Source organism: Aedes albopictus, chromosome 1, assembly GCF_035046485.1.
Source record: "Aedes albopictus strain Foshan chromosome 1, AalbF5, whole genome shotgun sequence".
Lineage (NCBI taxonomy): Eukaryota > Metazoa > Arthropoda > Insecta > Diptera > Culicidae > Aedes > Aedes albopictus.
In genome coordinates, this window is record NC_085136.1 from 258,074,216 (window position 1) to 258,087,714 (window position 13,499).

Here is a 13,499-nt window from a genome sequence, read left to right on the forward strand (position 1 = left end):
TTGAGCTATGTACTCCAAATACCTTGTCCTTAAATGGACATCATAAGATCAGCCGGGGCTAGCATCTATAGAAATTGAAGTTTCTGTTTTGATTATATAGAGTTATGTTGCATAATCTATTACACTTACTGAAGCTCACAGAATACAACTATTGACTACTATATAGCTAAATTATCAAAAAAATATTGTGTAATATTACTATCTGAAACGAAAACGCCTCATGCCATCAGTGGTTGATTTTTTTCAATTAAGCTTCATAACACTAAAGAAGCCCACAATATCCCAGACTTTAGGTTGGTCCAGTTACCGCGATTGATTATGAAACGTTACTCAGTATGTTAAATATAGCTAATTTTCTGAATGTAGACCTGAAGTTCTTAACTCCAATATAGTTTAGCTGAACTGGAACATTCCCATAGTGTCTCTAAATGGCATTTTGAGATTTCAAGAGCTTTGCAGATCTCAGCAGATTATGCTACGCTATTATTTATGATGAAAACATATAAAGTTTTTCTTGTAGATTTGAAGGACTTCATTATAGAACAGTTTGGACCAACCGGGACATTCAGGTTCATAATAAACAAGTAGACTTCAGATTGGTCCAGTAGCCACGGATAAATATGCAACGTTACTCAGTATAGCAGATACGACTGTTTTTACGAGTGTAGACCTGAAGTCCTTAACTCTAAAGTAGTTTGGCTGACCTGGAATATACCTGCAGTGTCTATAAATGGCCTTTGAGATTTCAAGAGCTTCGCGGATCTCAGCAGATTATGCAATACTATTATTTATGACGAAAACACATACAAGCTATTTTTGTAGATTTGAAGGACTTCATTATTGAACAGTTTGGACGATCATCCTGAATGTCTAAAAGGTTTGTAATAAGCTAGTTGACTTCAGATTGCTCCAGTAACTGCGGTTGGTTATGCAACGTTACTCAGTATATCAGATATAGCTCTTGTAACGAGTGTAGACCTTAAGTCCTGCACTCCAAGGTAGTTTGGCTGACCTGGAATATCCCTGTAGTGTCTCTAGTCTAAATGACATTTGAGATTTTAAAAGCTTCGCGGATCCCAGCAGATTACGCAATACTATTATTTATGGCGAAAACACATAGTTTTTTTTTTGTAGATTTGAAGGACTTCATTAAAGAACAGTTTGGACAATCCTGAATATCCCAAAGGTTTGTAATAAGCTGGTAGACTTCAGATTGCTCCAGTAACTGCGGTTGGTTATGCAACGTTACTCAGTATATCAGATATAGCTCTTGTAACGAGTGTAGACCTGAAGTTCTGAACTCCAAGGTAGTTTGGCTGACCTAGAATATCCCTATAGTGTCTATAAATGACATTGTAGATGTTAAGAGCTTCACGAATCCCAGTAGGTTATGCAGTGATATTATTTGTGGTGAAAATACATAAAATTATTCTTGTACATTTGAAGGACAGTTTGGAACACCTAGAACATTCCAGAATATAAAACAACTTTTGATATTCTTGGCAAAGGTTAAATGAATACCAATGAACGTAACCTACATCCAAATTCAGCTTTTAGATTAACTGGTATGTCTATTATTTCGTTTTGCCAAATTTCATGGTGCTCAGGATGTTCTAGGTTGTCAATGAAGTCCCAAATACAAATATGCCCATTTATCCCTAATAGAGGACTCAATCTGCAGCAACTTTGCTGAAGACAGTATTCAGTTTTATCGAATGGGTAAATTTATATAGCCGTTTCTATGTTGGGGTCATATATGACCCCTCTGGCTCCAAAGAGTTAAGTGAGATGTTTGATAAAAGTTTCTATCTTTATTCGCAATTCCATGTTCAAAAGAACTGGAAAAGATGCCATACGCAGATGAATGCCTTATTGCATGCTCTGTCCACTGTATCCTTCCGGCTTTGGCCACCTCCTAGATTCAAGGTTCGCTGTAGAATACAACGATCTCGTGGTTCATCTTTCTTCAACACACTCAATTCTCATACACACCGCCAAAGATCTTCCGCGACAAACGTCTCTCGAGTACTTAAAGTTCCTGCAGATCCCTCTCGAGCATGGTCCAGGTCTCGTGGGTGTTGGCTCATTGTTGCTCCCTGCTGTACTGATGTAGTCATTTCTCCCGCTGCCTTGATCCTCCATATCTGCATTCTCCGCCATTGAGGTGATCGTCGTAGTACTGATTCCCCTTTAGATTTTTTTTTTCCTTCTAAACCATAGGGGGGAAAATCTGCTCAACAGACACCCTAACAGGAAGGTTAGGGTAGTGTGGGGTTTAGGCCGTCTTCTACAACAATAGTAAAAGTCAGGACTACTCTATCCTCGACCCACTAAAACACATTCCTATGGTCGCCAAACCCTTCGTCTCTCCGGAACCACCAAGAAGGCATTGCTTCAGAGAGGGGCTAGTGCACATCGCACCCTCAAGGTTAGCTGCGTAGCCTGCAGCAACGAACATCGATGACTCGCTTTGGAGAGTGCATCACGGTAACATGCTGGCGCTTATCCAGTTTCCCGAGTGGTCCTCGCCACTCCCTTTGTCCTCGGAAGGCGGGCAGGGTCAACCCCACCCGCGCCCAACTGCTTTGCAGACTTTAGATGAGCGCACGTCCATCCGTCAAGATGCTTCCGTCCTTATCCCTGCAGATTTCGACTTGCGGCACGATGCCTTTGTGGGATGCGTTGAGCTTCTGGTTCCACGTTGTGCCGAGTGCCGTGCTGCAGCATGTCCGCTCTTACTGCGTTATTCTCTTCCAAAATCGCTCTGCACTCCTCGTCGAATAAATCGGCATACCCAACGTTGATCGCAGCTGCGTTGGGGATGGCTGCTTTTGTCGTACTCCAACAATCCTCAAGAATTTTTTCACGCATTTTTTGCCATCACCAGCTAGTGGTCAGAGGTCCTGACGTCAATTATGTCGGAGAAATTCCGTCCATCCAACAGGACGTGACCAATTTAAGTTTCCGTCTGCTATGGTGATCTCCACATGTAACGATAAGAGAGGCTGTGCTGGAAGTAGATGTTAGAGGCGGCTTCCACTCCCGTAGTCTTCAAAGTCTTCAACCCTCCATCTATAGGTGAGGTGTGCTAAGTGAGTACATTTCATATTCATGATATGCCTCAACATCTCCCATCACAATAGAGGTGGTAAAGGTCGAGTCCATGAAGAATGCCTAGGGAGATCTACGACCGGTTCAACACTTCGCTGCAGCGGATGCGTATCCGGTAGATGGTGACGCTGTAGGTGACGATGACATGTACGGAATCTCCGAGGTCTCATGCCGTTGCGTAGACGACGCACGCGCGGTTGGGGAACCTAGCCAGGGTAGGCTCGGGACGTAGAGAGAGACGCTTGCGCAGGTGACGATGCACAAGCGCTCGGGACAAGCGACGATGTCGGCGTGCCTGATGGTCAACTTTGGAGTTTCCAAGCACACAAGAGGACGTCGAGTGGCAACGAATGCTGGCTAGAGGCGGTTACCCTGACGGGTTGCTTCGGTGTCGTATCAGTAGCTTGGCAACTCCGGAGCTGATTGATATGGGAGAGCAGCATTCGGCGATCTTCGACCCACACGTTATACATCGTGTCTCCGATAATCTCGACGGGCCCATTCCCAACTGTTCCGGCTGTAAAATTTTGCGTAGACGGGGTCGTTCTGGCCGATTGATCTCGATTTCTTGCAGTCGTCAGATGGCTGCACTGGTGTTAGAAGTTCTGGTACGTTAGAGCCTGGTTGGGCGTTCTTCGGTACGCATGCCAGTAAGAAGAGGTCCAGTGCTTGTCCTCTCGGTGATCGTGGACTGGGTATCGTAGTCTGTGACAAGCGTTATGAGCCTATCCAGTCGAGCAAACAATCCACGATGAATGATGATCGTCACCGCTGAGGTGATTTGGGTCGTTTGGATGATCTCTGGCCACTTGGAGAAGGCGTCGACGGTGATCCAATAGTACTCGCCTTCGATCGGACAGGCGTAGTTGACGTGGACACGCTGCCACGAAGCGGTCAGCTTGGATCACGCCACCGGCGGAGAGTGAGGAAGCGACCTGGCTACGGACGCACATTGTTGGCATGCCTTGACAAAATTGACTATGTCGGCATCGTAGCTTCAGGCGATCGCTTCCATACGCTTCATGTTGGAATGCCCACGATGCCCGTTAGCACACATACCGCGCCCTTTGAGACCGTGCGGCATGAGCTGACCATCCTAAGGCACGTCACTCGGTTTGTAGTCTCGAGTCGCTTCACGTTTCGATTGACCACTAGTGCCTTCGACCATGCAGCTGCGCCATACCGTAGTATGGAGACCGCTACTGCCGCGAGCAGCTTACGCTTACTCGAGGCCGAGCTTTTTGACATTATCTTGGACAATGTCATTATCGTCATACTCCACTCGCTGTACACTACGAGGGTAATATCGTCGGCAAAGTCGACCAGCTTTACGCCCGGTGGAAGTGTGAGCCTCAATACGCCATCATATGCTGCGTTCCATAGTACCGGACATGGGATGAACCTCAGAGGTACTCGCGCGGTGATATTGTAGTACCTCTCTCCTTCCTCAGTGTCATAGTATCCATAGTATCCGGTATTAGGCTATCCGGGTCTTCTAGGTGGTGTGTGGCGCACTCGATGGCGGCCCACCGTCGATCGACCCATTCGGAAGCCGAGCTGGTTATCCGAGAGGCCAGAGTGATCGGGTTTCTTTGCATAGACCGTCAGCCTCGACAGAATGAACCATTCGAACAGTTTCCCGGCGGTGTCCAGAAGGCAGATAGGTCTGTATGCCGACGGGTCGTCAGGTGGCTTCCCGGGTTTGGGTAGTAGAACCAACCTTTGCCTTGTTCACCTCTCTTTTTTCAAAACTATGGGGGATAATCTGATCAACAGACACCCAGACAGAAGGTCCGGGTAGTATGGGGTTGAGGCCTTCTTCTACCTCAAAAAGGTAGAAGCCAGGACTACTCTCTTTTCGACCCACTAAACACATTCCCATTGCCACCAAACCCATCGTCTCTCCGGAACCACCAAGAAGGCATTGCTTCAGAGAGGGGCTAGTGCACATTCCACCCTCAAGGTTAGCTGCGTAGTCTGCAGCAACGAACATCGATGACACGCTTTGGGGAGTCCATCAAGGTAGCCCGCAAATGCTTAGCTAGTTTCCCGAGCGGACCTCACCACTCCATATTGTCCTCCAAAAGGCGGGCAGGGGCGACCCTACGCCCGCGCCCAACTGTTTTGCAAGCATCAAGAACTGATGCCTACCGTGCAACCCGATCTGACCTGCTGAAGGCAAGGGTATCACTACCGTTCAGGCCCTATCAGCTACACCAGAAGGTTGCTGACAGTAGGTTCTCCACCTACCCCGGCCCTTACCGGAGACCCCGTTCCAATCGCGGGCTCGAATCCAACCCAATAGATCGACGCCACGACAACAACGCTATCAGGATGTCCTCTCCGCGGCCACTTAATCGCTGTAAGGGTCGATTTCAACTGCAGGGCACCGGTATGACCTACGAAACCGACTCCGAACCCTTGGACCACCTCTTGTACCGCATCTGAACTAGCCATTCTCCGAGTCCACGCGCCACCTCCTCTGTAGCTCCAAGACGATTTGGGTGATAGTCGTTGAAACGACATTCCAGCCAAACCTTTCTGGAAATTCGCCTCTGTCTAGGCGCATCTGTATAGCCATTTGGAACATGTCAGAGCTAGCCTTGATGACCGACTCAATGGCTTCTGTCGGGATATCTTCCGGACCCGGAACCTTGTTCAACTTGAGTAACTTCGCTTTTGCGATGCGCTTGTCGTTCGTCACAGGGGCGACCTCGCTGTTGCCGGTTTGACCATAGGGAACGGAGGCCCTTGGTGTTATATCGTGGCGCGGGAACAACGTGTCCACGACCTTCTGCAGCATCTTGGGGCAATGTTCTGAGGATGCTTTGGCGTTTTGGCCATGACAACCCTGAAGGGGATCGTGTTGGCTACCTGATAGAGATTATCGAAGCACGCCCGCTTACGCGCCTTAATCTCTTTGTTCAGTGCCAGTATAGCCGCCCTTTTGGTCTCACTTCGCTCCATTTTTCCCTCATCGGTGCAAGCTCCTTACATTCTTCTCCTAGCTTTTAGGCAGGATGCGCGGAGTTCTGCGATTTCTGGACACTACCAGTGTACCGGTTTGCGTCTATTCCTGGGCAGGGATCGCCTTGGCATTACGGCGTCATATGCACGCACATAGACGTGAAGAAATAATAAACTAACAAATAACAACTGCAGTATACCTCGTTGATCTTCGCTATTGTGAAGCCCTCGAGCGAAGTGGAAATTACTTCCTGAACCGCAAAACGACCGGTTATGCAAATTGCCATGAGCTTGGCCTTATCCGCTACCCATTTCCCGTTATTGGGAGGGATGCGGTATAGGTCCGATAGTAGGACGATGTCTGACTCCGAGACCGACTACCACAGCAACTGTTGTGCGGCTTCACAGTTGTTCAGGTTTAGCTCATTAATCTGGATTATCGTCGGTTGGTTAGAACTCCTCGCATGCCTGGAAATTTTGACCCGGTCGTCGTGTGACCCTTGTTCGCCGTGCAAATCAGGCATTTTGGAGCCGAGTTGCACTCCCAGGCGATTTGTCCCTCCATTCCGCACTTCATGCAGAGTTTGCTCCTATCAGGGCCTTTACACGCCCACGACTTATGACCTTGCTCAAAGCACTTGAAGCGCGCCACTGGCGGCTCGTATATGCTGAGCTGGCACACTGTCCAGCCTACCCTGCTGTCGCCTTGATCACCTTCCCCACGGGGAGCTTAATCGTGCCAATCTGCGTGCCGGCCGGGCCGATGCACTTGATGCAGCTGCGAGCTCCTCAGCATCGGTGGTCATCGCTCTAATCCTGGTGCGCCGGATGCTTTCTACATCCGCGCCCAGCAGTGAGAGACGATTTTCGCCTCGCATGGCCCTCAGCACCTTGGTGTACGTGTCTGCCTCGGTTTTTGAAGACCAGCAGGTCGCTTCGTTCGCGTTTACGGGCTGACCTCACTTTTCCAACTACCTTCTTCTTTCCAACCGTAATCCAAGGGTACCCTTGATCCGGTTTGCAGTCGTTCCTCTTACGATTTGTCTCTTGGGCGCAGAACAGATGTGTATCTTCGAACAAATTTGAAGTTTCGAGGTGGAAGTCGTAAAATTGTCACTTGGAGAACAAGATTGGAATGAATTTCTTTGGAAAAATAAGAAATCATCAAAGCGTGCCTCGCTCCCGCCCTATGCTCGCTGTACAAAAAAGCTTGCTTTCCACCACCAGGTTCGCTAGTGTCCAGCAATAAAACGAGCGACATTTTTCGCGATGAAGATTCACCCCCGTGTCTTGGGGCTTGGTTGCCCCTTGCGCGATTCGCAACCAACTTGACAGCTTGGTTACTCGCGCTGGCGGTCCCTTTTTCCTCTTTGGTTTTTCGCCCGCCTATGCCGGACGCTTCTCCTCGCCAGGTTTCGATCATGCAGCTCGAGTCGTAGGGCGGTTTGATCTCTCCACTACGGCTCCGGCGAGTTGCATGGTTTCGTGCTGCATCGTCGCGTTGCCAGTAAAGAGGAAGCTGTCCGTTTCCAGCTGTTTGGCAACTACTAACATCTTTCGTAACCCACTCACGTTGCGGTTCAACGCCCGCGTGAGGTCCGCGCAAGTCATCTGCGCTTTCTCGGCCAATGCTGTGCCACCTCGTGCTCATCCTGTTTAACCTCTTGCCGCCTGCTCGCTGTTGGGTACACCAGCCACTCGTAGTGGCGACCTAGTCAATCCTACTAAATTAGGCAAGTAGGCCATGTATTGAACGAATACATCGAATGCGTGAAACTTCTGCCGTGCGACCTGTGCTTTTAAACAGATCGGCTTGGTTGGTAGTTCATACCACCTTACCAAGACTGGCAAAAGTTTCAAGCACCCGACTGCCTATGTCACCTTCTATAAAATTTTCACACTTGATCGCTACCTAGCGAATTCTATCATATCTATCATTTCATTATCCACTTTGATCTCCACTCCCTTATACTATGAGTAGAAAAAGACCGATATAGCCACAAAATCATCAAGTTAAAGGTCGAGCTAGTGAGGTTGGTGAACTTCTTCATAAAGACTTGGATGGGCTTCAGCACAAGTCCAATGCGACAACCTTATTTGGTCTTTGTTGATCTGTTTCAAATTCTTTGTTTCCGTTATCCAGTCGCGTATCCAGACTTTGTTTTTCTTCCGCTTCCAAGCCGCGTAGCTAATGAAAACTTTCATTCACGCTCACATGTCGCGAAGCCCATTGAATCTTCCATCCAAGTCCACTATCAAGTCGCGTATCACTAATCCAAACCACTGTGTACATCATTTAGAAGGTGATACATTCCGGAAAACTGACATTTGGTGATGGCGTAGTTAATATCTTGGAAGGGGAATGGCGTTCAGTCTTTGGAGGAATAACTCAAAAACGACCCGGATAGTTTTTCGGATATTTTATCCCATCCATCCGCCGGCGGCGGCAGACGATACGTTACGTCTGGGACAAATGTGGCCTATGTTGTGGGCTCATACTTACGACAAAACGGAGCATAGTTAATTCCCAGAAGAAGGCGCAATATAGCGACCGAAACGTCGGATGAAAGCTTAAGAATCCGTTTTTGAGTTATTCCTCCAAAGACTGAACGCCATTCCCCTTCCAACATAATCACCAACAGTCGAAACTCGAAGGTAGTTAATATCGCTGCACTCGTTCATGCAAAAGAAAACATAGCCTGCTACCTCATACTATCATGCAAGCAACCATGCGCAAGGATAGCAATGACAACACTTGTTTACTTTGAAACTATTTGTTTACACCTTTACACGTGTTACTGGCCTTCCTTGTGAAAATTGTATACCGTGATCCAAACTATTTTACACAGCTTTATATGTGAATTCTCAATATTTTATCCTATAAACTCTAGCTGTAGCTCAAGGAGCAAACACTTCCACATTTACCTGATAAACGACTTTGTGTCTACAACTTTGCACTTCCCAATAAACACTAACAACACATATCACTATTTCACACAACTGCGGATGTAGAATCTCATTCTCGTCGCCAATTTGAGCTATTTACATACCAGAATAAAGTAACACAATTTATTCAATCTATACATTTCACTATTATTGTTTATTATGAGCTTCTACATTGTGACACTTCCATAGACAAATTGACAGACAATAGACATACAAATAACAAATATAATACATCATCTTTTTCTACCACTTTCCACAGGAAACAACATCCTATTCGTTGGCATTTACGGACCGAAGGGACCCTGCGACGAAGTGTTCATCAAGCATACCGGCCGCAACCAGTACCAGGTAAACTACCTGGTTCGCGAACGTGGCGACTACATTCTGCTGGTAAAATGGGGCGACGACCATATTCCCGGTTCCCCCTTCAAGGTCGAAGTGTAAGCCGGCCCCTCTGGTCACCACCGGAGGAAATAAACCATCGCCACCGCCACGCCATCACCGTCGTCCATCCCCTCCCCACCACCATTTCGAAGAAATGCGTCGTTGTGTGTGTGCGCGTTAGTTGTGCCTCTTCTCAGAACAAAAGAAAAAAGAACACTTCAAACCACTACTTGTTTTGGGGAAACCTCAGCCGACACCGTTTGAAGGTCTCGGTATCCGCCATTTTGTTTTATTTTGATTAAGAAACACAATCACCCCCTACAAATGCCAATCCCGCACAGAAAGGGCCAGTCAGTGTCATTTTAAGTTACATACTCTACTCTTGGAGCCAGCAAACTAGATTTTATTCTTGAAAGACATGATCAATGAAAACACAGAACTTTAACATCTCGACGTCCTGCATACAACCAACACTCAAAACACTACAACAGCGGGCCTTTTCATTGGACAGTTTTGTCCAACTGTCATTTTCCATAGAAGAATTATAAAAGAGCTCAAAATCAGCTTACCGTTTATTGCGAAAAGGTCTCGACAGAAGCAATTTGTTTTTTTTAGATAGGAAAGTTCACAACCAGGCGGGACCTAACACAGCGTTGTAACAGTCCGGCAATAAATAAGTTTATGAAAATTCAGAGTTCTCTCACAAACAAAAAATCAAAACGAACACGTGCCTCCACTTTTATACAATATAAACGAGACAAAGACAAACACGACTTTGAACACCACCACCCCACAATCACATGAGACCCGGTCACGCAGCTAAACTACAGCCATCAGCAGCGCGAGAGCGAGAGAAAGAGAAAACATATTAATGTTATTCTAGTTATTATTATCAATTTACGATAATGTTCGATTAAGTTTATCCTTCCGAGTCTTTTGATAATTTTATTTTTTAATCCGTTCTTCAAATGAAGCATCACTATTGTTTTTCCAACCTTTCCATCGTACTCTGTTTTTACCCTCATAGACTTTTTACGTTTTCTGTAATTCGTTTATCTCTTTTGTTTTCTTTATTAGTTTTAACCTATATACGTTTAGTTTACCTTACGTTGAATCATTTTTAAGACCCAACAGAGAAGAAATGGTATCGAAATTATTTATTATTTCTTTCGAAAGGAACCATTTTTAAAAATATCAAAATAAAAACGTTAAATAATAAAAGTGTCCGAGGTGGTTTGGCTGATTAGATGGAAAAATTGAGAAATCCTAACACTGGAATGCGATTTGATTCGGTTCCAAGCGGCAAAACTATAAGAGGTTATTGAGTCATCGATGACAACAGTTTTCTATTTTTACTCCACGCTACACTGTGGATCTACTAGAACTAGATCAATGCAATAGAAGCAATAACATCACATTAAACTAAAAAAGACAGTACACCGTTGTAGTAGGCTTAGGTGAGCTGTTCCCAACAAAAACAACACTCCGAGACATACGAAACGGACGCCCCTAATCGCACGGCCACCAAGCCCACAGAAGACTTTTAATGGAGGGTTCGTGCAGCCTTGTACCTTATGGTCTTCTCTTCCACATCGCCTATTCAGCTTGCTCCCTAGCTAGATCATGTCAGGGTCTTCACCGTCTTCACAGTCCAATCACTTATGTCCTGGTTCCAGACACCCGAAGCAAGCCTCCGCTGGCTCGTGTATGGTATGTTGGTATACTGATCAGGTCACCTTGAGCTTCCTTACTTTGACGTACTTGTTAACGTCCGCCACAGATAGCTGTACCAAGGCCACCTGTGTCCCTTCCGGGCCTTTCCGCAGCTGAACGGTTACGTTGGTCAGCTGCACCACACTCTGTTGCCGCAGGACCGTTACAAGCTATTCCGCGTCTGTGTCCTCGTCTAGGTTTTTCACATTCAGAATCGCCTCCGTTGTGCGAGCCCTCAGCTCGGCACTCTCGCCAAGAATCTCATACGCCAGACTCCGTAGGTGGCGCCCTAGCCTTTTATGCTCCGACTGATAGCTCCTCACCTGACGGCTAGCTCACACGCTCCTGCGATTGATTGTCATAAGCAATCGCGTCCGCCACACTTCTAGGGCTAGCCGTGAATGCGAAGGCTTCCGTCGGCGTAGACTTCGGTATCTTCAACTTCACGGGTTCTGCCACTGCCACAGTTGCCATGAGTTTCTCATGGTCCTGTTTAGCTGCCATCATTGACTTACGAAGACTCAACAGGACCCGATTGAGGTCCTTACTGTGTTGAACTTGGCTAAGTAATTTCTTGCGAAGGAGTTAACCTCACCACTACTACTGCTACTAGTTTTCTTATTTGTATTTGGCATCGGCCGCCAGGGTATTGGAAGCTTTTAACATTTTCCACTAGTTGAGCAGCTATCGTGAAACTGTAAGGGTTGATCATGCTGCGATGCTGTGTTGAATGGGTCGTCTCACAATAGACCAATTAGTTGTGATGATATATTGGATATATTGGATGTCTGTGGAAGGTAACAGTCAAGTTTCTTGACAGTTTATGCAGTAATTCTTATCAGTCTCTGTTCGGCCTGCAAAGAGTAATCCAATGCACCATACTCTCTATGACTATCGTCGCTTCGTCTACTTCCATCAGCTCTGCTCCTTCCCAATGCACATCAACCGGAAGCCGTGGATGGAGTTATTCTCTTCAACGACTCAGTTGTGCTCATTCTGCGAATGGAGTGACGTGAGAAAAGTCGGAGTCGTATATCGAGGTGAGGAATCCCGTCTCGAATGAAGTGACTCGCCGTGTAAATCAAATGGAGAGTTACCTCATTCGAGTCGATATTTCTCACCTCGATATACGACTCCGACTTTTCTCACGTCACTCCATTCGCAGAATAAGCACAAGTATCAACAGTCTCTTCGTCTTTGCAGATTAGAACCATATAGGGTGCGGGCACCGATTTTGGCCAGTCTAAGGAAAATCATTTTTACAAAAATAACCAATAATCCTATGAAAACAACCAATGTGTCAAATGAAAGGTTTCAATCTATATTTTGAAGAAAAAATGCAGAAATCAAGCCAATAGGTACTTGATTTTTGCATTAAAAGTGGCACTGGTCAAAATAGAAGCACTGCCGCAGTTTTGGCCATATTTTTAAGTTTGGTTTCTATTTTGGCCAATCACGTGTATTTCTTATGGGAGTGGCCAAATTAGAAGCACCCTGGCCAAAATAGATATATGAGAGCTGATTTTTTAAGGAAATATATTTTTTTCTTTTAGTTTTTAATCAAAACGTGTGGTTTTCACAGCTGTACCTAATCATCATATTGTAATAGGATCTCCTAGTAAAAAATAAATTTACGTCGATTTAGATCGCAACAGGCTCAATACCGCACCATGGCCAAAACTCCGGACTGGCCAAAACTGAAGCTTCTACCCTAGCTGAACTTGTAGATGAGGTTGTTGAATTTGGATTTTATCGATTTATTTTGTTGTTGAAGTGCTTGCTAAAACGCTTCTTGAAGAAGGTATAGGCACCTGAGCTGCAGTGAATTGGGCGGCGGTGGTCCCAGGACCGGGGTTAGGGTAGGGCGGGGCAAGATGAGCACCCTAAGGATTACGTTGAGTTTATTGAAAGTTAACACAATTTTTCAAAGTACCTCTCAGTAGTTCTTTTCTATATCATGTTTTCTATCACCCATAAACATGGGAGGGTTCAAAATTCACAATAAGAATGATTTATTTGACTAAACAAAAAAGATGTTTTATGGTCAGTTAGAACATGGTACGGGGCAAGACGAGCACCCCTACGGGGCAAGAAGAGCACTTCATTAAAATCGCAATATTTTAACAATAAATTGGCCATACAGTGATTGATATAGTAAACCTTGTTTATAGCTATGGTATCACGTTCTAAAATTAATAATTTTTTCGATTATTGAAAAAAAATGCGATTTTATAATACTTTATACAAAATGATCCGAAAAACAATAAATGATTATTAAGTTGCTTATTTTTAGAAATTTACGCAACCAAATAGTTGCAGAGGTTACGGAAATCTATGCTCGGCACTATTGAGTGGATTACAATAATTTCAAAATATTT

At 45.6% G+C, this 13,499-nt stretch overlaps 1 protein-coding gene across 7 annotated transcripts in view; it reads left to right on the forward strand.

Moving 5' to 3' along the window:
* LOC109400433 (filamin-A) overlaps positions 1–10,634 on the forward strand; it is a 365,952-nt gene extending 355,318 nt beyond the window's left edge. For all 7 annotated transcript variants that reach the window (XM_062846659.1, XM_062846655.1, XM_062846658.1 and 4 more), the window contains one exon: positions 9,284–10,634. In XM_062846659.1, coding sequence (XP_062702643.1) covers positions 9,284–9,468 — 185 coding nt within the window. In that variant the 3' untranslated portion in view covers positions 9,469–10,634. The remainder of the gene's footprint in view (positions 1–9,283) is intronic.
* The last annotated feature ends 2,865 nt before the right edge of the window (positions 10,635–13,499 follow it).